This window comes from Artibeus jamaicensis, unplaced genomic scaffold (assembly GCF_021234435.1).
Source record: "Artibeus jamaicensis isolate MK-2021 breed Jamaican fruit bat unplaced genomic scaffold, CSHL_Jam_final contig_3152, whole genome shotgun sequence".
Taxonomy (NCBI): Eukaryota; Metazoa; Chordata; class Mammalia; order Chiroptera; family Phyllostomidae; genus Artibeus; species Artibeus jamaicensis.
In genome coordinates, this window is record NW_026521729.1 from 2,664,634 (window position 1) to 2,691,337 (window position 26,704).

General features: G+C 46.9%; 1 protein-coding gene across 1 annotated transcript in view; it reads right to left on the reverse strand.

The window, feature by feature from the left end:
* Window positions 1-13,405: 13,405 nt before the first annotated feature.
* The window catches only part of LPCAT2 (lysophosphatidylcholine acyltransferase 2), a 56,638-nt gene continuing 43,339 nt past the window's right edge, over window positions 13,406-26,704 (reverse strand). Inside the window, exons 12-14 of the mRNA XM_037141537.2 lie at window positions 22,501-22,599; window positions 18,874-19,009; window positions 13,406-15,660 (exon numbers count right to left, since the gene is read on the reverse strand). Coding sequence (XP_036997432.2) covers window positions 15,476-15,660; window positions 18,874-19,009; window positions 22,501-22,599 — 420 coding nt within the window. The 3' untranslated portion in view covers window positions 13,406-15,475. The remainder of the gene's footprint in view (window positions 15,661-18,873; window positions 19,010-22,500; window positions 22,600-26,704) is intronic.

A 26,704-nucleotide genomic window follows, 5' to 3' on the forward strand; every position in this document is an offset into this window, starting at 1 on the left:
TCTCTGCCCTTGGACGTGCTCCCAGGGCTGCCAGACCCGGAACTGCCCCCCAGCAGATCGTTCTCTGGATGGGTCTGCGCACAGGGCGCAACACGGATTTTGGTTGTTCTTAGGGACGTGCCCAGATCTCACCCTGTCGACAAAAAGATGACCTTTGGTATGCAGTGCAGGAGAAATCTCTGTTCCTTCGGCACCAGTTCCAGACTTGCGGAGACTCCTGTCTTGGAGCCCAGAGAAGGTGAGTCTAAAGCAGAAGCCGTGGCTTATTTAGCACGTGAGCATCCCCTGCTAGCTCAAGGGAGAACACACGTGCACTCTCACACCCTCGGCCCGCCCCGTTTCCCTCAGGGTGGGATCCTCCACTCTTGAGGCCTCGGCTTTCCCTTCTGTGCAATGGGCAGACGGATTCCCAGTGTTCACTTCTGCTCTGAGATTCTCTGTCCTGACTCAGAGGGAGTGATGGGTGTTGGACTTATCGGCGCTGGAACAGGGACTGCAGGAGACCACTCTGAGCAAATGGGGAGCACTCCACCTGTCTCATCGTGTCCTGGGCTTGGACTGCCACTGCCCAGGCAGGCGTCCAGTGTGACGGGGAGGCCAGGGAAGACTCACATATCCATGAGTAATTACATTTTCCTGACTTCTCCTGTTGTTCTGGTCACCTGGGGTCTTTGCAAAGCCTTCATTACCTTCCAATTATCTGGAAAGTATTTTTTTTCCTTTTTTCTCCTTCTCTTACCTTCAGACTTTGCAATTAGCTCAGTGACTCAGCCATTTGACTTTTTATTAATTCCAGGCTCCCGTGTCCTGTCTGCCCATTCACCTTCCTGTTTCTCAGAAGCCTGGCTTGCACTTGAACTCTTCCAGGCAGCCACAAATTAAGCCACTGCCAAGGACTCCCTGCTACCTTCACCGCCGAAGTGCCAGGATTTGGGGGTTACCTTCCACTCATCGTAGTTCCTGTGCTGAGAACTCTGAGTCTCATTTCACGAGCACAGAGAGAATTCTGAAGTTTCTGCATATTTTATAATAGAAAACCCACAAAAACAAGACCCCTGGCCCTGGCTGGTGTAGCTCAGTGTATTGAGCTCAGGTCTGCGAACCAGAGGATCGCAGTTCGATTCCCAGTCAGGGCACATGCCTGGGTTGCAAGCCACTTCCCTGCAGGCCAGTTCCCAGCAGGGGACACACTAGAGGCAACCATACATTGATGTTTCTCTCCCTCTCTCCTTCCCCTCTAAAGATAAATAAATAAATATTTAAAAAAAAAACAAGACCCCTAATAAAGCAGGCCAATAGGACATCATGAGCTGTGGCTAATAAGGTAAATCACAAAATTTCTAGGGCAGTGAAGACTCCCGCATTCATCCAGAGCAGCCATTCTCTCCACTCCATCACCCCCAAACAGAAGCCATTCACCGTATTTTTCGGACTGTAAGACACAGGTTCCCCCCTCACCCCAAATTTGGGAGGAGTAATGATCGTTAATGCTGCCGTTGAGTTCTGTTTGCATGTACATCGGTGAAACATTATCTTATTTATGTTATTAAATACTTTACCACATTTTTTGCTTCAAATGTTTTCCCCCTATTTTCTCCTCTAAAACCTGGGTGAGTCTTATGGTCTGAAAAGTACAGGAATATGTGCTTGAATGCCCCCCATGATGGAGAGCTCACTTCTTTGAAAGACAACTCACTCCACCGCAGGCCTCTCTGATGTCGAGGAAGCCCCCTTCCCTTCAGGTCCAGCTGTGCTTCTACCCCTTGGAGCCACACAAAAGAAGTTGCCCCTCCTTCTATGAAGCAACCCTGTGTCTCTCTGAGCCCAGGAACAGCAAGACCCTCTCCTGCGCTAACGCTACCCCTCTCCCACTGCCTTTTCTCTTCTCTGGGCCAAGTACCAGTCCTACTGCTTTAAAGTTGTCTTCAGGGACTGATTCCAAACCAAACTCCTGGAACTGTCTTTAGAATCCACTGGCTGCCAGGGAGTGAAAGCTAATTGCTTAAGAGGCCATGGGGACCCATTTCTCTCCCCTTTGGCCACTTTCTTAGGTTTCCTTGATCCGGTTTGTGTTGATCGCATCCTTGTGAAAAGTAAACGTTTGCGATGCTCCACCACCCTCCCCCGTGAGAACTGCGTGTATTCCTTCGCACCAGGAACACGCCATAGCCTGTCTCGATCACTCAGGGAGGTGCCACAAAGCAGCGGTGACATCGCTCAGCCTGATGTTACGTTGGCCGATGGAAGGGGTTGCCCGTTCCAGAAGGTCACCGACCGACGCCTTGGGGGCCAACTCCAGGTCCCGTGTTTTATCTGGCTCACCCGCTGCTTTGCAAACCAAGAAACATCACATGAAACTCTCATAAAGCATTGGAAGCTCTGTCCAGCCCCTCCGAGTTTGGGAGAGGGCAGGGCTCTCCAGCGGACCCCAAACTCCCTACTCACTCACCTGTCTGCCGACCTCTGTGATGTTATACAGTTTGCGACCCCTGCCCCTGGCACTTCGGCCTCGTGGCTCCAGGATGGTCCCCTGTTGTGGTGGCGCTGTCCGGGGAAGCCTTATTGCCTCGCCCCTACGCGAGCACCTAGGGCTTTCCACACACACCCACTTCCCCAGCCGCGGCTGGCCCTGTGCCCGAACTCCTGCCTGTGTGAGTGTTGCCAGGTGTTGCCCTGCGCGCCAAGTGCCTTTGGCCTTCCCGCTGTTTGCGCACACTGCGGCTCGGCTGCTGGCACCCTCCCCACCTGCCCTGCCCCAGGTCTGCTAGACAAACACGCACCTGCCATCCGCTTTAGCTGGTGTCCCTGTCTCTGAGGCAGGGTGCCCTACAGACCTACTCCCTGGGCACCCTCAGCATCATCCAAAGGTGGGTTTGTTTTTGAACTTTTCCCACCTGGGAAACGAGAAAAGTGCAGCCTCTGCACTCAGCAGAACTCACCATCTACTTAGTGACCTCGGACCCAACGGGGTGGTGATGGTGGGGGGACGTTGGGGGGTGAGTGGGGGGAGGAGAAGTAAGTATAATCTGGTCAAGTCCTCATTATTGTTGCCCCTTAAAGGGCTTGAGAGTTTTAATGTGTGTTCACTTCCTGACGTCCTTCACTATCATGCAAATGTGAGCTAGAGAGCAAACGACAAAAAGTGAGACAGGCTGGATGAACCAGAGCAGGATTCCAGGGTGACGGCCCTCGGGAGGGATATTGGGTATGTATGTCCATGTGCACCTGGCATTCGGAGATGGTGAAGCCAGACCGGGCTGACCCAGCTCAGCACCCCCTGATTCCTGAAAATCCTGGCCCCAGTGGCCCACGCACACGGCACATTGTCTCGGGGACCTGGCCCAGGATCGGGGGCCGCTGCACCTTGGGGCCCAGAGTGACCTGGGAAATAGCCACTCCCAGGGCACCCAGACCACTGCATTGTCAGGCTGCCCACATGCCAGGAGGCCAGAGCAGAAAGGGGTGCTGCTCCCTCTTGAGGTCGTGTGCGGCCTGCCGAGGTGAGTCTTAGCCCACCGAGAACGTTCCCTGGCAGCCAAGGCTGACCTCAGAGGTGGGCCCAGTGGCCAAATGCTGGGTTCCAAAGGTGTCTCTCTAGAATTAGCATAATACCCAGGAGGGCAGCCCGTGAAGGACCAGTCTTTCTCCGTCTCTCTCTCTCTCCCTCTCTCTGACACACACAGTGTGGTCTGAACTGACTCAGAAAATCTCGGGGACTGGCTATAAAGAGACATCCCCATTTTACAGACGAAAAGACTGAGTCCCAGGGAGGGCAAGGGATGTGACAATACCTCGTCAGCGGATGCAAGCAGGAACTGGAACCGGAGTACCCCGACCCTGGCATTCTTTTCTCTGCGTTATGGACCTCCTCAGAGGAAGGTGAGCTGAGGCAAAAACGGGGGGCAGGATGGGAGAGTCTCGGGCACTAGGAAGGGTGCCTCTGGGTTCTTTCCCGTGATGCTCCCCTCTGTGGTGCTTCGGCAAAGTGCAAAAATCCTTCCTCTGCCCCCCTCTCCCAACCACCAAATGTGCACCAAAGCCCTGGCCCCGTGCCCAACTATCAAGCCCTCCAGGAATAAACAAGGCTTTTCCTTCCATCCCCAGAACACTGCAGCTCCCCTCCCCGAGCCAGGCGTCACCGCTGCCATCGCGCTGGGGCCGGGCGACCTCCTCAGGAACACATCCATTAACATACAAACAATGGCTGAGGAAATGTGTGTGGGCTGTGGATGTGGCCCAAGGGCTGCCACTGGGGGGATCAGAGCCAAGGGGGTCTCCATTCACGGTCACCTCACCACTTAGACCCTCTGTGAGTCCTGAGCTCTGTCCCCAGACTTGTGCGGTAAACCAGTCGGCATGCGTGTCCAGCGCTGCTGGGAATGGAAATCGTACAGGGGTTTGAGAGAAAACGTTTGGCAGTTTCTTACGAACCTGAACCCACAGCTTCTCAATGGCCTAGCAAGTCAGCCCCTAAGGCATTTGCTCCAAAAGAAGCAAAGGCATCCCAGCGGTGCCTCCTTAGCTGGCAAAGCGAACAAAGGTTGCTAATGGAACGGAAGCTGTTCATCAACTGCCCTTCAAATGAAGAGATGACCCCAGACTGCCCTGTGCACCTTTTAAAATGGAAAAGGGAGGCACAAAAGCAGGTCAGAAGGATGTGTGATGTGAAAGAAAAATCCTGTCTTTGCTAGTTTTGATGTGGCTCAGGGAGCCAGTCTCTCTGGTGGGGATAAGGGGTCGGGAGCCCTAGACTGTTGACAACCTGGAGAAGCTGCAAAGGGTAAGAAAACGGACCCCCCCCCAAAGCCTCTAGAAGGAGCAAACGTGGCCTCGCTGACTCCTTGACTTGATCCCAGTGAGTCTCCCGGGCATCCAGGATAAACCGATGCATTTGAATTGTTTAAGCTGCTACGTTTGTGGTAATTTGTTACAGATGCAATAGGAAATGAATGCAGAATGAATTCAATTACACAAAAAATATTTTCTAATATTAAACCATCCTTACATTCCTGGAATAATAAAATCCATGTGATCGTGAGTTTTTTAATGCATGGTTGGATTGGATTTGACCATTGAATCTATATGTATAAATGAAGCAGAGTAATTACTAATCATTCTTATACTGCCCTCACTTAATTTTGGTATCAAGGTTAGTTTTCTTCACTTTCTGGGAAGAGTGTATGATCTTGGGATTGTCTATTTCTTGAATGTTTAAAACTTATCTGTAACTCCATTTGGAGGGTCTTGCAGGGGGATTGATTTAAAATTACTAATTCAAATGGAGCTACTCAAGATTTCTCTTTCTTCTGAAATTTTACCAATTCTTCTTTAAAATATTCATTTGATTTAAATGTTCAAATATATTTACAGAACATATTTCATAGCCTTTTCTTGGGATTTTAAAATTCTTTCTCAATATATAATTGTGCCACTCTCAGATTCCCAAAATTGTCTTTCTCTTACCTTCTCTAGAATTTTTTTTCTAGAGGTTGAAAAACTACCGTACAATGTCACCACCAGACAGAAACACTGACCACCCTCATCTGTCCTCCATGCCTGTCATTTGTCATATTGAGCACGTCATCACAGAAACGAAATCAGACGGTAGGTCACGTTTGGGGCATGGGTTTTTTCCTCACTCAGCCTCTTTCTCTGGAGAGTCATCCAGGTGGCTGATTGTATAAGGAACTTGTTCTTCTTCCACGAGGTGAATATACCACAGTGCCCCTCACCCTCCACCTGCTGATGGGCGTCCGGGTTATTTTCCGTTCTTTATCCTTATGAGGAAAGTCGCTACGGGCCCTTGTGTGGACAAGGCTTTCATGTCTCTAGGATACGTGCCCAGGGGGGTAACTGCTGGGTCACCGAGTGCTGTGTGTTTCTTCCTGAGAAGCTGTCGAACTACTCCCCACGGCGGCAGTACCACTTTACGGTTGGGCCAGCAACGCAGGAGCAGTCTTATTTCTCCACATGCTTTTCCTTCCGATAGGTACCTCGTGGTATCTGTCTCAGTGTGGGGTTTTGAGTTTATTGGTGTGCCGTTTGTTTGCAAAACCATACAGGTTTCAAGTGGACAATCCAACAAAACACCATCTGCACACTGCATTGTGTGCCCATCGCTCAAATAAAGTCTCTTTCTGTCCCTGTTTATCCCCACTTTGACCTCTTCCCCCTCTCCCCCTGGCTATCACCATACTGTTGTCTATACATTATATGTATATATTGCTTAATCCCATCACCTTTTCTTTTGTAAATATATTTTATTGATTATGCTATTGCAGTTGTCCCCTTTATTCCCCTCCACTCTGCACACTTCCTTCCACCCACATTTCCCCCCTTTAGTTCATGTCCGTGGGTCATACATGTAAGTTCTTTGGCTTCTACATTTCCTATACTATTCTTACCCTCCACCTGTCTATTTTCTACCTACCATTTATGCTACTTATTCTCTGTACCTTTTCCTCCTCTCTCTCCCTCCCCTTCCCCCTCTGATAACCCTCCATGTGATCTCCGTTTCTGTGATTCTGTTCCTATTGTAGTTGTTTGCTTAGTTCGTTGTTGTTTTAGGTGTGGTTGTTAATAACTGTGAGTTTGTCATCGTTTTATTGTTCATATTTTTTATCTTTTTCTTAGATAAGACCCTTTAACATTTCATATAATAAGGGCTGGGTGATGATGAACTCCTTTAACTTGACCTTATCTGGGAAGCACTTCATCTGCCCTTCCATTCTAAATGAAAGCTTTACTGAATAGAGTCATCTTGCATGTAGGTCCTTGCCTTTAATGACTTCGAATACTTCTTTCCAGTCCCTTCTTGCCTGCAAGGTTTCTTTTGAGAAATCAGCTGACAGTCTTATGGGCACTCCTTTGTAGGTAACTGTCTCCTTTTCTCTTGCTGCTTTTAAGAATCTCTCCTTATCTTTAATCTTGGGTAGTGTGATTATGATGTGCCTTGGTGTGTGCTTCCTTGGGTCCAGCTTCTTTGGGACTGAGCTTCCTGGACTTCCTGGAAGTCTATTTCCTTTGCCAGATCGGGGAAGTTCCCTTCATTATTTGTTCAATAAGCTTTCCATTTCTTGCTCTTCCTCGTCTCCTTCTGGTACCCCTACGATTTGGACATTGGAATGTTCAGAAGTGTCCCAGAGGTTCCTAAGCCTCTCCTCATTTTTTTTTTTTTTGAATTCTTGTTTCTTCATTCTTTTCAGGTCAAATGTTTCTTTCTTTCTTCTGGTCCACACCATTGATTTGAGTCCCAGTTTCCTTCCTGTCACTGTTGGTTCCCTGTACATTTTCCTTTATTTCACTTTTCATAGCCTTCATTTTTTTTATCTAGTTTGCAACCAAATTCAGCCAATTCTGTGAGCATCCTGATCACCAGTGTTTTGAACTGTGTATCTAATAGGTTGGCTATCTCTTCATTGCTTAGTTGTATTTTTTCTGGAGCTTTGATCTGTTGTTCCATTTGGGCCATTTTTTTTTTTTTTGTCTTGACCTCCTGTTATCTAGTATGGGGCAGAGCCTTAGGTGTTCACCAGGGCAGGGCAACCCACATGGCTGCGTTGTGATGCTATTTGTGGGGCAGGGGTCCAAGAAGGAACAATGGCGCTTGCTCTGCTCTCTGCCTGGTTTCGGTCACTTCCCCCTCTTCCCTCAAGCAAAGTGGGCCCCTCTGGTGCTGACTCCCAGGTGCGTGGGCTTGTGTACGTTCTAGGACCCTGTGGGTCTCTCCAGTGAACTCTCCTGTGAGGCTGGGAGTTTCTCGTGCTGCTGCAACCCCCACAGGTGTTTTCAGTCAGAGGTTTGAGGCTTTATTTCCCTGCGCTGGAGCCCTGGGCTGTAGGTTTGTCTCGCTCCCCAGTTGTTCCTCCCAGTTTATCTGCATGTGGATGTGGGACCCCCTGGTCCATCAGCTGCCGCCTTGCCGTGAGTCCTCTCCGCCTGGCTGCCCATCTCAACCCCTCCTGTGGGTCTGGGTGAGTTTTTCTTCTTCAAATCCTTGGTTGTTGTACTTCCATACAGTTGGATTTTCTGTCAGTTCTGGTTGGTTTTTGTTTTTAAATTTGTTGTTGTTCCGCTTTTGGTTGTGTGAGGAGGCACAATGTGTCTACCTACGCCTCCATCTTGGCTGAAAGTCCCCATCACCTTTCCTTTTTTCCCAGCCTCCCAACCCCCTGCCCTCTGACAGCCCTCAGTCTGTTCTCTGTATCTATGCTTCTGTGTCTATTTTGCTTGTTAAATTATTTCATTCATTAGATTCCCCACATAAGCGGCATAATATGGTATTTGTCTTTTTCTGGCTGGTTTATTTCACTTCACATAATATTCTCCAGGTCCATCCATGCTGTCCCAAAGGGTACGATTTCCCTTTTTCTTTTTAACGGCTAAGTAGTATTTTGTTTGCATTTCCACAGTGAGTTATAATGTGGAACATCTTTTCACGTGCTTATTCACCATCTGTATATCCTCTGCAGTGAAAAGTCTGTTCACATCTTCTGACCACATTCTAATTGGATTGGTTTTACTTTTACCGTTGGATTTTGGGAGTTCTTCATATATCCTAGGCACTTCGTTGTTAGATATGTGATTGGCAAGTATTTTTTTCCAATGCATGGCCTGCTTTCCCACCTGTGGAGTTAAAGATCCGTAGAAGACACAGATGACAGCACCTGTGCTGACACAGGGTCGAATGAAAGTGCAGGGTGGGGGAGCTCCTGTGCTGAGTGAAAAGTATGCCATTATTTGGAAGTAGATTATATTAAATGGAAGGTGTGTATTGCAAGCTCTAAAGCAACCATTGATGGTAAATAAATTAAGTATGGCTAGCTAATAGGCCAAGAGAAAATATAAAATAATAATAAATTGATTATTCAAACTAAGTCAGGAAAGGAGGAAACAAGACCAAAGCACAGATGGAGCAAACAGCAGACAAAAAGCAAGATGGCGGACTCAAGTCCACTCACATCAATAGTCACAGTAAATGGGAGGGGACTACATGCTTCAGTGAAAACACATGAACTGTCAGAAAAGGTAAACATGCGAGACCCAAACGGGCCATAAAACACTCACGTAAGTGACGCATGTGGAATACAAAGACACAGATGGTTAGAAGAAAGAAGATGAAAAAGATAAACCATGCAAGCAAGGGCTGATCATAAGGAAGTTGGGTGGTGACAGCGGTGACGCCACTAACAGGACAGGGAGTGTCACCAGAATGAGAAAGGACTATTCCTAATGATAGAGGGGCCGGTTCACTGAGATGACATAACAATCAAAAGTGATTATGAACCTTATGGCAGAACTTCAGACAGAATGACAGCTGATAAAATCATAAGTATAGCTGGAGATTTCAACATCCCTCTCTCAATAATTAACAGACCCAGTAAACAAAACATCAGCAAGGATAAAGAAGGATGCAGTCCTGTCCACTAACTAGATCTGACTGGTGTTTGTAGAGCATCACTCCCAGCTGTTGCAGAATGCATTCTCTTCAAGTAGACATGGGACATTCATGGAGAGCTACCACAGGCTGGTACAGAAAGTGAATCTTAAAACATTTCAAGGAATTGAAATTTTAAAAATGACCATAGGAAAATATTCCACCTCAACCCAGGCCAAGACAGGAAAATGTCCTCATGATCTTCTTTTTCCAGAAGTGGAATTTTTCTAGTTCATTCTTTTACTGAGGGTGATCCTTCAAATGTTTGTTTTTTTTCCTGCCAAGATCTCAGTTCCAAAGTCCCTTGTCTTAGGTCTCCCACCACCACAAAATGCTAAGTCTCTCTTGTTACTGAGACCGACCAATGTCCGAAGGTCAACAGCTTAACTTTTGTGCCTTCATGCAGTTCTGGTTCTCGGCTCCCTTTTCGGTTTTTGGCCTTTGCACACACACTCAGCCATGCTTTTCAAATAAGCATGTGATGCTCCATTCAGCATTCTCGGGGGTTCGTGGCCAAGGGGGTTCTCAGATTATCCAGTTTCCATGTTTTTGGAACCTGAAGCCTGTCATGTAATTCTTGAGTTATTGTAGGGGTTCGAGTTGTCTTGGCCTAATCACAAGTGCCCACATTTGGAGCCAGACTGCCTTGGGTTTGCATTCCAGCCCTGCTACTCCCCAGTGACCTAACTTGGAGCAAGGGGGGAAACCTCTCTGAGCCTTTCTTGCCTTAGGAGTTTCAGGGATTATACACCCAGGTTTCTATTCTAACACAACGCAAGACACAGGAAATAAAAGGTGATGTTGTCATTATTCATTCATTCATCAAATATTGAGCGTTTCCTATGTGTCAGGTCCACCTAAGTGCTAGGGACAATGGACAATAAACAGATAAACCAAAAAAAATCTCACAGAGGTTTAAATGCAGTAACAAAAAAGGTAACAGGATTGAAATGTCTGTAGAGACAAGGTGGGCTTTTCAAATTGGGCGATGGGGGTTTCCTACCGAACGCCATGCCCTTTGATTTAAAATCTGAAGGATGTGAAAAATTAAAAAATTAGATACAGAGGATGCACAACCTGTTATAGGAAAACGAAGCAACCAGACACCGAGGGATTCTGGAGTACAAGGTTTATTAATGTGCATGGGCCCAGAGGAGTCAGTCTCCAAATTCTGAGCCCCGAACAAAGGATTCTTGGGGTTTATATAGTCTACAGGGTCTTCCTGTCTACATAGCAAAGCGAGATATAGAAGCGGAATGCAGTAATTAGGTCTATCTACAGGGCAGAAGCAGAGTACAAAGGCTAAATGTGAAAATCGGTTCTATCAGCGGGGGTGCTAGTCCCAGTCCTAGTGACTATCCTGCTGTTTGCTTTTCCCAGATGGCCTTATCGCTCTCCCAGGGCGCCTGGGGTTTTGGGTGGACAAAGGTTTTCCAAAGCTTCCCACATCAAACCCTCTGAAGATGCTGAGATCACCGAACTGTACACTTGTAATGGGTGCATCACACAGCGTGCAAATCACATGTCCATGAAGCTTTTATTTTAAGTCTGAATGAAGAAGAGAAAGCCAGGCGAAGATCTTAGGGAAAGAATATTCCAGAGGGAATAGCAGTACAAAGACCCTGAGGCTGGGAGGGGCTTTGGCCAGTTTCAGGGAAAGAAAGTCTGGGTGCTAGAGTTTCGTGATTGAGATGAGAGGGCTGAGACCTAGGCCATAGGCAGGGGTGGGGCCATGAAGGGCCCTGCAGGAAAATCGGGACTCTATCCAAACTGCACTGGTCAGCCTTTGAAAACAGTAGTGCTCTCCGGTTTACGCTCTGAAATGGGTGCTGCGCTTTCTGTTCGGCAAGAGAGGTTATAGGAGGGGGAAAGCATAAGAAGGGAAAGGTCAAGGCCGTGCTCCGTGACAGGTGGAAATTTGATGTACAGAACCCACACATCGGAAAATACGTGGCAGATGCTAGACCTGTGAGTTCTATGGACCAAGTGGCCGTGTTGCTTTATATAAATGATTAGAAGTGCGGCCTTTGGAATCAGACAAAATTAGGTTTCGTTCCAAGCTGTGCCACTTGAGTGACTTCAGGACAGTTTTAAACAATACCCGTGCTTGAGTGTGTAAATGAGTTCAGGCCTGTAGATCCCATAATACAACGTCTGATACATGGTAAGCACACCAAGTTGGTAGCTATTATTACTACTATTATTGTTCCTGATTGGACTAATTGGGAAGTCTGTTGCTTTTACAAAGGGAAAAATATTTTTAAAGACATAAGTTTACTTACCTTTAAGAGACATGGATCATTAATCACCAAGAAGTTGAAATTACTAAACTGTACATAATCTAAGATAATATCCATTTTTTTTCTGTCATTAAATGAGTTTGAAACAAATTTTAGGGATTATAAAATCATCAGTGAATTTTTCATTTTGGAATTTAGAAAGTATAAATAAGTCCCTTAGCAAGCTATTTGTAATTATGAACTCTTATGGAGTATTGAGTTGGGTATTTTTAATAGTCCCAAAATGAAAATAAAACTCACATGTTCATTATTAGAAGAATGATTACACATTTTACGTTATAGCTCCCTGAAGGGAAAGTAGGTACACTTTTTAAAATTTACATTTACAGAGAATGTTAATGACATTGGAAAATATTATAGTGTAAGTGAAAGAATAGGATATAAAATACCATAAATATTGTTCTCTTGAGAGCGTAAGAATATCTAAAAATAAGAGTAAAATGAAATGTCAAAAAATTAGTCATACTGCATTTGGGGTAGTGAAAATGCACATGATTTTCTTTTTTGTTTATTCTTTTCTCTGCTTTTTAGCTTCTCTAATGTATATAGACTATTTTATAAGAATGATAAGAAAATGATAAAGCTAACATGTTAGAAGAAATATAACAAAACACAAAGAGACAATTTGTCAGAACAGGTTAACATGTTAGAAAAAAATGCAACAAAATACAATGGAGACAATTTGTTAGAACTTCTGCTTAATACACTTGAGAAGTTTGTTGGGAGAGAATAATTATGTAGAAAGAAGAGGTAATTAAATGGGATGAGAAGAGCAGAAGTTCTTCAGGTTATTGCCCTACTTACCAGACTGGCACGTATCATGTCAGACTGGATGATGTGTGTATCAGAAATACACCAACAGCTAGGTGAGGGCCCCCACCTCCATCACACTACAGCACAGACCTTATTTAATGCTCTGCTATAATAATTCGTCCCCAAATTAAGACGTTCATCCGCATGAACCAAAAAGAAAAAAAGACTGCACACGTGTTTCCTAGAGGATTTCTCACTGGCCTGTTTTTAGCATCTGCAGTGATGGGCTGAGAAAGGGCCTCTGTGGGGCAGGGCTCACCTGTCCCGACCCACTGGACGCCTGCTCTCGGGGTGTCAATCAACAGTAGTCAGGGAGGCACCGTGCGTTAGCGCTGGTCTGAAGGGGCGAGTCCCCGGCCTGGGAACTGCGTATCTGCACTGTGAGTGCCCCCGGAGGAGAGCAGACCACAGGGCTTCTGAGAGGCAGGCGGCCTCTGTGAAATGCCCATTGTGGGCACCAGCACCAGCCATCACGCTCAGGGCCCGGGGAACCAAAAACACACAGGCGGCAGAGACTGAAACACATTACAGGACGGAGGCCCCTGGGGCTGTGGCCTTCAGGAAGTCCTTACCCCTCCGCAGGACTCTTCTGATGGTCATTTGAAGGTTTATAGGTCCCAGGATCTAGTATTTCTCCTTTCGAAGAGTAACTTATGTTTTCCCGATCATTATATAAAACCACAGTGCATTTAACTGATTTAATGAGATGCAGTTCCTTACTTTGCATCCCGCGAGGAGAAAAGCCTCTTTGAACGATCTCGGTTAAGTGACACCCTGTCTGTAGTGACACTGAGGCTCATGGCTTATGTTGTCAACACCCCCTTTGCCCCCGCACCCCACCCCATCAAAAGTCAACTTAAAAAAAATATTTATTTATTTTTTAGAGAGGGGAAGGGAGGGAGAAAGAGAGAGAGAGAAACATCAATATGTGGCTGCCTCTCACACGCCCCCACTGGGGACCTGGTCCACAACCCAGGCATGTGCCCTGACTAGGAATTGAACCTGCAACCCTTTGGTTTGCAGTCTGAGCTCAATCCACTGAGCTACGCCTGCCATGGCCAGAAGTCAACTTCTTTATACTAAACACTAACTGTTGCTGCTTTGGCTAAAAGTTGAGCTTTTCATTAGTGTAAAATCCTGTCTGATAACGCTTAAATACAATAAAAAAGGATTAATCCCACTCCTTAAATAGGCAAACAAATTCAACCCCAACATCAAAAAGATATATCGCATTTGAGGCAAAAATAGCAAAACCAGAATTTTTTAATTACCAAGATTGTATGTAGCAATTCTGTTTGTTCAAAAACATGACAAAATAGGAACATTATGTTGGCAGAAGTGGAATTCAAGACCATAAAATATTATTTGAAAACAGGAAGACAGGAGCTTCATAGAAAGCTTTTCATTTTCAATGCTACTTTGTCGTGGCTAATATGGTTACTCTATGGCTTTTCTATAATAAAAATAATCATGGTACCTGAGTATTAACACATTCAATTGTGGATGCCAGACACTGTTGTAAACATGTGTTTTCCTAGTTAAGCAATTGTTTCAGCTCATTCAATGCTTTGTGTAAATAACTTTAAGACATGAAAAAAACAATTATCTATACTTTCATAAGGCTTTTAGTAAGCAATTATCCAATACATATTTACTCATTCATTACCTTGCAACACTAAGTGCTTAGCATGGAGAACTAGTTTGAGGTCATTATTCCAAGCCCTCTCACAAGACTTTCGACATTGAAAAAATGGCCTTAAAAAGCTAACATGGGGATGAATCACCATTATATTCAGAAACACAGCCAAAACAAAGAGTTTAAATCCAAAGACTAAACTCAGAATTTGATCCAACTATTTTTGTATATGAAAAAATTGGTCCTCTGTTCCAAATTTCAAACATAAATGACATTGACAACACACACACACATGCGTGACATCCCATAAAAACGGTACCAGCAGGAAATGACCGATTGGCCTCAGGATGATGCCATGGCCCGATTCCTACCGGGATCCCACGGGCGGATTGCTAGGATTTTGGACTCCGTAGCTTTGGAATCTTTTGTGTGTTCCCTGCAGATGTTTCCAACAAGTTCTGAATTTTAATGTTGTATCAGTGGAGCAAATCTGATTCATTTACTGGGCAAGAGCTACATTCTGAACTATCCAACTCAGATGGAACCAAACTCTGTGGCCGACAATTCATTTTCTTGTTAGACAATCAACATCACCTTCAATAAGGCAAGGCAAGCCCCCCCTTAGCCTTTGGCCATAGCTGTTGTCTGTGAAAAAAAAAAAAGTTCTAAATGGGTAGATCATTCAGAAAGGGCATGAGTTCCCTTGGTGGGTGGTGGAGGAAACCTATAATAGGGGTGCGTGCTAGAGAGAAGAGGGGTTTTTAAGAGTCTTATCTAATTAACGGAGCTCTCCTTTCCAATCCAACCATAGTCAATGATCCAAGAAACTGATATGGAAATGGAAAACAATGAATCTGTAGAGGTAAAATTCTGCAACATTCCTCAGACTCTTCATCCTTATTTCCAGCAGGAAAAGGAATTAGAACAAAACAGTACTTCTTTTTCTCCCCCTTAGAAAACTCTTGAGCATTTTGATGAATGCTCATCAGTACATGGGAGCATTTCATTCACTTGGATGTGCAAATTAACCTGGAAGATTCCATAAAAATATATTTATCACCAGTAAACCAATCAGTACAGCATAATATAACAGGGAAGAGGAATATTAAAATCCTTGATCCACACATGTGGATAAAAGCATCTTAATAAAAATCTACCATTTCTATAAAAAAGCTTTCCATTTTGTACATCCTCATTACTCAATAAATCCCATTTACAATATTCTCGATAAACGCCATCGCTCTGTCCAGTGAAAGCCACTCTGTGTCCCTTTCTGGGGGACACTTGCTTTCAGTCATCTTTCTTGTCCGATGGGCTCTCGTCATGGTTTTCCGGACTGACTTTGTTAGTGGTGATGGGGGGAGGTGGCTGGTCTTCCTCAGGTAATGAAAACACATGGCTCGTCTGGAGTTCTAAGTACGTTGTAAATATCTTTGCATATTCCGGATGCTTTAGGGCAAACCTCTTAAATTCCTCTGGAAGAAGGGAGGAAACAAAATCCAATGAATGGAGCGGAATCTTCATTTGACATGATACAGATTAACATGTGACTTTAATAATATCATCATTGTGAAACCCTATTACTCAACCCTCATAAATTTGTACAACTACTTGGGAAGACAGTTGTTCCATGATCTCGTTAAATTGAAGACATGCATGTTCTGTGATCCAGAAGTTTTATGCTAGAGAAATGGGTGCATATTGTGTTCAGGGAGAATTCAGGAGACCATCCACAGTACCGTTATTCATGATGGGAAAACAGGAAAACAACTCACAGGTCTGTCAACAGTAGAAATGGAAAAATACATTTGGACGTATTGGTGGGACGTAATGCTATAGGCAACGAAAATGAAGGGCTAGCCATGTTGCCACAAGGTGAATGAATCTTAAAGCCACCACGTTGCATAAAAAAACCCAGATACACATGAACACCTGTTCTATGAGTCTATGATGCAAACTCCAAAACCCTAGAAAACTGAAAGGCAATTTTTAAAATGTGCCCTTCTGTGGTGAGATGCTAAAGTGAAGGAGGCGGAGACTCCTTTCCGAGTCCGCTCAGCAGCCTCTCCTTTAAGAGAGAGGAAGGAGATACAGCTGGGAAGGGTTTCTAGACTCCCTGACAAGCTCCTTTTCCTGACCCAAGTGGTAGTTATACAAGTGTTCACTTTATAAAACTTCATTATGTTCTATGTTTATGTTTCATTTCGTTTCCTGTATTTTTGTTATTTTTTGGAATTAAAGAAGTTTTAAAAATTCCATCCCTCTCGGGACTTCCCATATTATGGTCTAGAAAAGCTGAGCGCTGACTTTTGACCTGTAAAAAACAAATAAGAGTGTATAACACACAGTAATCACATCGCAAGCCCTTTGAGTAGCTGACCTCTTTTTATCTCAAGTGTCCAGGCAGAGGTGTGGAAGGCCAAGTACATTAACCCTCAGAGTCTGAACCACAGCCTCCAAGAACCTGGAGTTTCTGAAACACAATGCTGCCCTCGATTCTGAAAATTTCTATCTTCTGTCTGGATGGAGAAAAGTTTATGGAGCTCCTACAGCACAGGGAACTTGGCCTTTGAATCAGCTTGCTATGTGGATCTATAGTAACAGGATTTTTAATCCAATGTCCTATTTCTATCCGTGTATTTTTTAAAAACCTTCTGATGGCCAGGAGCCTGCTTCACTGCAGGTGACCTAATAACTCATGATGATAAAACAGGTCTTTGGTGCCGAGAAAGTCATCGGGTTGGGCCCGGATCATTCTCTGCGACTGCAATGTGATTTCACACGCACAGTCCTCTCTACAGGTTCAAATCAGGCAAGCTGTGCGTTGTTATTTTAACATCCAAGAGAAAGGCTCATCCTCATGAGTCTGTTTCAGTGACAGAGACACAGAGAACCCAGGTGCCGCCTACGACAAGGGAACGTGAGGGTTCATCTGCTGAAACCAAGGGCTTTCATTTCAAGGCTTGTGGTCTGTTCAGAAGTTCCAGGTCCCTCTCCTCTTTGGGGAGGCCAGTGGCATTAAAGAGTAACTCATTTCTAGATGAAGTGCTGTGAACTAACTTTACGTGGAATTTGGGCATTCATGTGGCCAAGTGAAAGCAATTTAAATGATCACGATTCAACAATTTAAAAGGTCGTATTCATGATATATTTCAATACCTATTCTTTCATAAAATAATACTTAAATGTCCCAAACATTCCTGTAAAAACAAACAAACAAACAAACAAACAAGCAGTGGACTGGTACTCTACTGGGAAGAGGGAGACATTCTGTGTATTTCTGAAAAGAAAAAGGTCGAACTCTCCCAAGCAACCTAGGTTTCCCTAAAAATTTATTAAAATCGACAGGCAAAATTATGACTACCTACAAATAATTTTTAGTACAAGCTTGCATTAAAATAGTTATTCCAAATAGTTTCTCAAAATTTGGCGTTCAGAAAAATAGAGAGTCTTATTTATAAAAGCAAAATGGTCAGAGAATGTGTATACATGGGGTTTATGAATCACAAGTTTTATCTCAGTATATACTTCCCCATTTCCTCCCTCCATTCTTTCCTCCCTCCCTTCCTCCACTCTTTCTATCTTTCTTGTTTTCTTAAATGAACTCAGTAGAGTAAGTACCCATGGCACTTAATTACCTAAAAGAGAGTAAAGAGCAGCCAAAGCAACAGTAATTAAAAACAGAGAGCAGGAGAAGTATGTGATCTCATTTCCCTGTCCCATAAAAGTTAAGCTGAAACTCTTTGAACACCATAAAGAAAAACATTCAAGGGGACCCCTCTGCCAGCCCGAGGGAGGAGACTGGGGAACATAAGCCGCCATGACTTCTGGGACCACATGAAAGCTCGGACAGGGAGACAGGTCCCTTCGGTCTCTCTGAGGTGGAGTGTTTCTCCCTGGCTGCACCATGAAACACGGGGAAACTGAGGCACCACCCTCCTGCCCCAGGCGATGTGTGCTGCTGTGTGGTCTTGAAGTCATTGGGAAACAGGTCAGTTGCTGATGGATGAACCTGCCACTTGGCTGTAAGGTCTGCCTCCCTGACAGTCCCTCCCCCACAGGGGTGCCATCGACATGACGTGGGACAGTGAGCATGAAAGCTGACTTCTGCTGCTCACAGTAAACATCACGGATGGCTGGGCTGCTCCTGTTATGGTCGGTCCCTCAGCCCATGTCTCGCTACAGGGGTCACCGCCCAGCTGGGTGAACGTGCTCAGTGCTGCTTGGCCAGGCTGACAGCCGAAAGGACAAGCCCTCAAGGAGGGACAGCAGGTCTGAGAAATGCGAGATGCACTAAGGTGCAGAGGCCAACGGGCCGGGCTCTGAATCCGGATGGGCTTGGCTCTGGAACCCTCGTTCTGATACACTTCGACTGGATGACCTCAGCTAACTTACTGAGGTTCTTTGCATCTCAGTAAAATAAGAATAATGAATAGTACTCGTTAAGGCTTGCTGTAAGGAATAAAGGAGTTAACAGACATCAAATGTTTAGAAGCGTCCTTAGCATGAGCTGAGTCCTCGGTCATTAGCCACTACCATGACACCACCACAACCATTTCACTATCGTCATCATCATTTCCGTGGTTAATAGAATTAGCGGAGGGCGACAACATTCTTGTACGAGAGCCAGCCCACGGTCCGGATCATCTCTCTGGCAAACTGGGCCAGGAGCCAAACTGCCCACTCACCGTAGGACACCGAGTCCCCCTGGGCTATTTCCTTGAAGAGGCCGGAGACATCAAGGTCGGGCACTCCCAGAGAGGCCTGAAGAATGGTGGAAAACTCTTCCTCCGTTATGGAGCCGTCCTCGTCAACGTCAAAGAGCTGCAGGAAACAAGACAAAAGGTGAGACTTGGCCCCCTCGGAGCAGCACTGGCACGGACCGACCTTGGGCAATAAACCCTTCAATCATTGGAACATTCACTGCACAGGGCCAGGGGCAGTTCACGCAGAAAGCAGGGTGTCTGCCGCCCTCACAACCCTTCTACATCAGTGGTGCAAAGAGACAGAATCGAAACAGGGGCTACCACGGTGCAAAGGACAAAGGACACGGGAGTCCCGCGGAGGAGAAAACGATGACCCCTACGTGGAGAGGTCAGGGAAGGCCGAGCGCGGGAGGTGACACATGAGCTGGTCTCCAAACCTAAAGGGAGAGATCCCGGGAAAGCACAAGGACTGGCCAAGGGACAAGCAGGCGTGAGACCATGACGGAAACAGAACGGCTCACCGGCCCTGTGGGATTATGACATCGGGGAGCTGGTGTGATCACTCGGGAACTGAGGGAGCTTTTCACAGCGGAGCGTGGAGGAGGGGTCGGGGCAGAAGGTTAATAAATAAAAGTAGAGACAGGAAAGCCAACTGAGGGTCTGGGGTGAGACACAGGAAGGGCACAGGAGGGGGAGACTTCATAAGAAAGCAGAGACAGGACCTGTATCAGGTAGAGATCAGGAGTGACGGAGTGGAAGGATTTTTTAAGTTCAGCAGCGGAACAGAATAGCTGATGGATAATTAATATTCCACATTCAAAATCCTCTTCCAGGCATTAACATTTTTTAATGATAGAAGCCCTGACTCTGCAAGCACCGATCGAAAGTATCCAAAGCACTGTACATGCATGAACTGGTGTGGCCCTTACAATAATCCCGGGTATGGTTGGTGCCATTCTTCGCCCCACCTTCCAGGTGAGAAGGCTGAGGCTTGGGGAAGTCAGGTAACTTTCCCAACGTCACTCCCCTCATAAGCAGCAGAGCTGGGACCCGTATCCGGGCAGACAACATCTAGAGGTCCTGCTGTTAAGGTGCCTACTTCTGACCAAACACATGATCGAGAACAAGAAAAAGCCGCAGACACTGGGTACGGTGTGGTAACTGTGAAATGAGCAATAAGCAAATAGAGCGTAGTGCTATAACTGTCTATTAGGGTCGGTGGGGAGAAATATAAGCCGTAGTGGTGGTTTGCTGCCCGCAGCCGAGAAAGCACTGACTTCTACTCCCTCCTGCTCAGCCCCCACTGCGGCTAAGATAGCAGGAGATGGAAAGGAGAGGAGCATCTGTTCCCCCAACTGCAGCCCCAGGGCTCTTTCTGAGCCAGAGACTTGGAAGCTGCACTGCCAGGATCCCGCCCACTGCCCTCCAGGGAGCGGTGAACTCCCTCCAAAGGTCTTCCACCCTAACCAGCTCTCACCCCTCCACTCACAGTGTAAATTGTCACCACATTGGATCTTGGGTGGCTCTCATTTCCATATTAAGTTCCCTTCATGCGTCCATAGGTCCCTACTGGGGACTCCTACTTCTTCTCCATCTGTCCTTTGTCACTCTACCCAGACCGCTCCCTTCACTAAAACACCCGATTTCCCCTCAATTACTCATCATTCCCGACAGTCTCCCTGCTGCACAGTCTCCAGATCTCACAGAAACCCCAGGCTCTGGTGGAAAGTTTAACACCCAAGTTTCCTCTGGGGCTTGCTGCCTCCCCGTGACACGGAACACCGTCACACACTGAATCAAAATGTCCTGTCTTTCCCAAACCATGGCCCAAGACCATCTGGGCCCGCCCTGCCATGGGAGTGGGGGACATGGGAACGGCCCGGCTCCTTCTCACTGGAGGCCCCAGGGCGGGCGCAGAGTCGCTCCCGGAGCCCACTCGTTGCCCTCAGACTGGCTCCTTGGCCGGAGCCCATGCCCGCTGCTATGGCCGCGGATCTCTGACCGGTATTCTACCTCCAGGGGCCTCCGTGAGGATGGAATGAGGGCAGAGATGGGGCATTAACTGTGACATGCTGCCCAAATGAAAGAACATGAATGGATTTCACACATAGATGTACATGCACATACACAAATGTCAAGTATGCCAAAATATTTTCAGACACATCCAAGAAGGTCCAGAAATAACCCATATAAAGCATGACCCTTGCCTTCCTGAAAACAAGAGCTAATTACAGTTTTAGAACCTCCTTTCCTTGCTCTGTCCCCAAACCAAGGCCCAGGCTAGACAGAATCTCAGGGCATCTTTAAAACCAGTCATTACGGGGACCGAGGACCGCAGCTTCGAGCAGGTCTTTCATCAGCCAACCCGAAGTGCACATTTGCCCAGCTCAACTCATCATTACGCACATACGATCCCCAAACCAGCAGAAGTATCTGGGTCGGAAGGAGTTAGCCACGGGTCTAATTTTAGGTTTTATGATGAATAAGGCAGTGAAAGCCAAAAGTTTTCGACTTGGAAGAAGTTCTGGGCCTTGTCTTCTCACCATCTGCTAACCATCAACCACATGGGCGCTTCCCAGGCCTCGAAGTTAACTCGGTTTAAACAGGCCCGCTATCCAAAATTAAACTCGGGGACTCCTGGGCCAAGGACAGAAGGCGTGGACATTCCTGCGGCGGTCCCTGCTGGTGCCTACGGTGTGAGAAAGGGCTCTGGGTGGAAGAGTCTGTCTAGGTAATAGAGGAAGAACTGGTTGGGGTCCTGGTGGGGTCATCTTCTCAGAGAAAAGCAGGCGGAAACGAGAGGAGGAGACGGGAACGAGAAAGTCCTCCAGCTTCTCGTCGGGGGACGGAGCGCAGCACAAGCTGCACGAGCAGATCCGCAGCCACCGACTGACAAGACCGGAGGGAGACGGGGGTTTTTGTTTCACTCGAGAGCAGACCGTAGGAGATTAGGATTCGGAAGCGAGCACCCCATTCCAGTACTAATTAGAAGAAGCCCCTTTCAGCTCAGAACTGGAAACACACTTTGGGAATGTATTCTTCGCCCTCTTTTGGAGTGACCCATGAAATCGGCTCCTCGAAAACAGATGGCAGTGTCCTATGGTATCCCACAGGGAAACATGGAGGGTGCGCGCTGGGGGCACTTTGGATGGAATTCACCTGTAACCTCCACCACAAAATAAACTCCACCAGGAAAACACCTCCAGGACAACCTCGGACACACACAGCGTGGATGGATGGACAGACCAGAACTTTCCCCGTGATGACTCAGGATGCTTAGTGGCAGGGGACATTTATTTACAAACCTCACCTCGGGGTTTGGAACTAGGGAGGCAGGAAAGAGAGAATTTTTTAGGTCGATTTGTAAAATCGCCTGCTTTTGGGTCTCAGCATGGCGGCCTGGGCTGCTTCCAGATGCCTTTGCCCTTAAACTGGTGCTTGTGTTTCCTTTCTTAGCAGCAACTGTCTTAACCTCAGTACCCTCGTGAGCCTGTCACAGCAGATCCACAAACTCCCATGGCGGATTCACCGACTTTCACATGACACACACAGAGAGTCAACACTCGTTGATGCAGGGGACCCTGACGCGCTTCCTGGGGCAGATGGTACCTTAAATGCCACCTGGATGATCTCCTCTGTGTTGGCGGGGTTGCACAGGACAGCCAGGCCGATCACGTACTCCCGGAAGTCGATGCTGCCATCGTTGTTCTGAGAAGAGATGGGAGACATCGATTAGCAGGGGCACGAGTGGAACTGCTGCTGACCCCAGCCCGCAGGGTGACGTTTGGCGATGCCACGCAGCTCAACACTGTCGTGAGCTGAGCCTATATGGAAAAAAAGTGAGGCAGGACAGCAAGCAGGTGGCTCACCCACTCCCAGTTCAAAAGGAAGAAAACGATATTTCTGTTTTGTGACAAATGCAAACATCTTATCGCTGGGGCTCTCAGTGATAAGTGATTTAGAGGGGCCCTGTGGTGCCCCGAGCCCCTGTGGGAGGCAGGATCTAGGCCCTGCCTCCCAGGTGGGACCGAAGTGTTCCCTCCACCATTGACAGTGGCCGATGCTAGCGGGTCACTAAGGGGTTGCTAAGCAACCCTCTACCTGCAGAAAATGGAAAACAGAGGACAAGGGCAAGTGGAGGCAGTAAGCTCAGGGACCTCCCTTCTTCCTTCCAGGCTTTATCTGTGATAAACCAGCAGCAACGGGGCAAACCGAGCAGCTCCAGTGGCCCCTTGGTGATTGACCCCAGGCTCCAGAAGATCCGGCGTGTCTCAGCTGCCGGAAGCTAAGCCTGACCAGGATGATACCAGGACTCGTACAGCCAGGAGGCATTCCATCCTGCACACGAGAAAGGGTTGGCCATTCCAACCCTGGCTGACTGAGCACCGCTCTTTGTGGCATGCGAACCACTCACCTAGACAGGAACTGTGAGGGGAGGGCGTGGCCAGAGGAAGGGAGGGAGAAAGGAAGAGACAGAGGAGGTGGGAGGGGCAGAAGGAAGAGACAAGAGCGAGAACTAGACAGAAGGGGGGGAGGACAAAGAAAAGAGATGGGGAGACGGAGCGAAAGGATGGCAACAAGAAGGAGGATGGAGGCAGGAGGAGAACCCCAAACAGCATTATGGCTACTATCCCAAGTGTTAGAAGCATTTTGGTAGCAGTGTCGGGCAAATGATGAGTTCCCAGATAAGCAGTGAACTGGTAGCAACAACCACGCTAGGGCAGGACTCCAGAGATGAACAGATCCTTGGCATCAGTGAGAGTGTGAGCCTCACACAAATCAAGATTGGACCATGACTGTGCAGCGAGAGGAAGAGGCTTTGCATCTTCAAAGATGCTCGAGAGAGCCAGGGGAGTACTGCTATTCAAATACACTAAACTCTCAGTTCTCCAGAAGAGCCGGGGAAGAGGTATTCTGAATATTCTGAATATTCCTTAAGAGTACATTTCTACCCAAGTAGGTAACCGTATTACACACTTTCCAGGAATTAAGTTGTTTTATCCACTTAGCATGACAAGTAAGCATTTGCAGTAAGTCCTTCTAAGAGCCTTTCAAGATCAATAGGTGCATCCGAAAATATTTTCAAAGCTGCACTATGGATTAGTTAGGCCATACTACTTGATACGATTTCTGACTGAGGTGGCTATATAAATTAACTTGTAAATATATAGGAACTATTACCCCCCAAATATTTTATTTTATTTTTCTATTGCTTTTTCTTTTTTTCTTTTTAAGAAAGCTAGGGAGAGTAGAGAGAGGAAGGGAGACGTGGAGACACTGATGTGAGAGGGAAGCCCTGATTGGCTGCCTCCCACATACTCCGGGAGGGGATCAGAGGCGTCCAGAGGGGGGAGACGGAGGTTGCGTTCTCTGGGGGCCCAGACTGGGGACCCAGGGCAACCTAGGTATGTGCCCCAACTGGAAATTTAACCCACAACCTTTGGGTCATGAGACGACACTCCAACCAATGGAGCCACACCGGCCAGGGCACCTCAAAAACTATTTTAAAAGTGGTTTTAGAATGATATACAAAGGCTGAAAACTTCTGGAGATGTGCTGTTCTTAGGTGCACGGCACACAGCACTTTTCCCTACGACAGGTTTCAGAATTCAGTAAATATGTCCAGATGAATGTGTTTTTCAAAATCATAGGGGGGGCATTTTAAATTTACAAAGTGGAGAGGGTGTGATTTCACATAGTTTTCATATCAATGGATATCATTACCAGCTTACTATGTTGATTGCAATGCTGAATACTAGGAATTTTAAACTAATGGGAAGGAGTTAGTGGAATCAAAGGCCTTTATTTAAAGCAACCTAGGTACTCTCCCACGCTGAAGCAGCAACAGTTAAAAACAAAAGTATCTGGTAGATGCTCCTTCTAACATTGAAAACTGTGCCTTTAGAATACCCACTGTTGGATGAAAACTGAGAAATTTAATTACTCATTCTACACCAAAGATTTGGTTACTTGGAAAAAATCCAGTGTTTGGACTGAATGTTCTAGCATTCACTCTAGAGACTGAGGTTATTTGCACAAGTGCTATACAACATTAATTGGTAGCAAATGTGTTTGTATAAATATGCAAAACCTTCTGTTCTCCAAAGAGAACAGAGAGAAGACTGCGGGGAACTTCAGGATGCTTTGCATGTGCGCACAGCGGAGCCATCACAAGAGTCGGGGGTCCCTTCACTTGAGGAACAAGAGAAATACTTCCTACCACCCACAGTGTGACGTGATCACCTTAATGTTTATAAAATATTTACAATGAGGCGAAAGAGAAAGTGTAGCTTCTCCGCCCTTTCCACGACGGTCATGTGGAAAGGTTAAGTTAATACCTTGATATTCTGGGACCTTGAAAGGCCGAGCGCATCGGTGGGCGTACCCTACAACGCACACCCTGAAGGTAACGTGCGGTGGCTGGTAGCAGCCTCCTGCGGATCTCACCGCTGCACCTACCCTGAGCAGCAGGCCAGGTCCAGCTCGAGTCACAGATCCCATGAGCAAAGTGGGGCTGCCTGTGTGCTTGGCTCGGTGCGGAGTTATATGCTTGTGGTTTCATACTATTATGTGATGGAGATGATGGTGACCACAGGGGCTAATGCCACCTTCTAGTTTCACTGGGGATTTCCCACTGGCAGTGGAGGGCCATTCACAAACAAGCCAGATCATTTCCACAGTGACAGCTCTCCTCTACATGAGTCAAAAGAGAAAGGAAGAATTTATCTTCCAACTCAGGAGGAGCCACCGAAGCAGCCTGGGAGAGAGAGGGAGCAGATGGAAACCAGGCACACAGTGGGGGGGGGGGGACCAGTTGGCTACGGGCAGGTGAGCTGAGCAGCTGCAGACGCAGCCCCTCTGGCAGTGTCTCTGTTCACCAGATTGGATGCTGGATTCCTCTTGCCATCACCACCCGAGTCAAAATAATAAAGCCCAACCGAGGGCCACATACACAAGAAAAGCACGACTCCCCCGGCCTGGGGTGTCGGTTTCTTGGCGGGCCCATTTCCCTTCTCTGGACGCTGGCAATACTGACTCTCCGGCTGGGCCTGTTTTGGGGAAGACATTTGGAAAATACCGTGAGACAGCCTTACTTTAGAGCCGTGGCTGGCACACCCAGCCCTTGGCCTGGGCTGCTCATTAGAACCACTGGGAAGCTTTGAAAAGACTCTGGGCCCCACCCCTAAAGATTCCCAGTTAACTATTTGGAGTGGGACTCAGGCATCAGTATCCTTCAAGGGCCCCCACCAGTGAGTCTGAAGGACAGCCAGGGCAGAGAAGACTAAAATACAGAGCCAGAGATGCTGGCGTATATTTCTCTGTGTTGCTTTATATACCACAGAACTGATGAGGATTTGTGGAAGTTCTTTTTTTTCCCCCTTGCATTGTTTACTTTTTCTCCTGCCTGGTTTTCAGAGAGGAACAACAACCACCAAAATATTCCTTGTTCCAAAGTAAACTAATGAACAAAATAGAAACAGAGGCATGGATACATGGAACAGACCCACAGCTGCGGGGGGTGGGGTAGGGGAGGGGGAGAATGGTTGAAAGAAGGTGAAGGGATTAGCCAAAGAATATATACAAATGACCCAAGGACACAGACAACAGTATGGGGGATGCCTGAGGGGAGGGGGGCTGGCGGGGAGGTGGACGGGGTGGGGGAGGGCGGGGACAACTGACACAGCATAAACAATTAAAAAAACAGTCCTTGTTCCAAGGCAAGGCAAGACATGACAGGGGCTGGCTGAGGCTGGGCCTGCCTGTCTGTGTGTACAAAACACATGCCAGAGCGATCATCTGGATGGATCCTCAC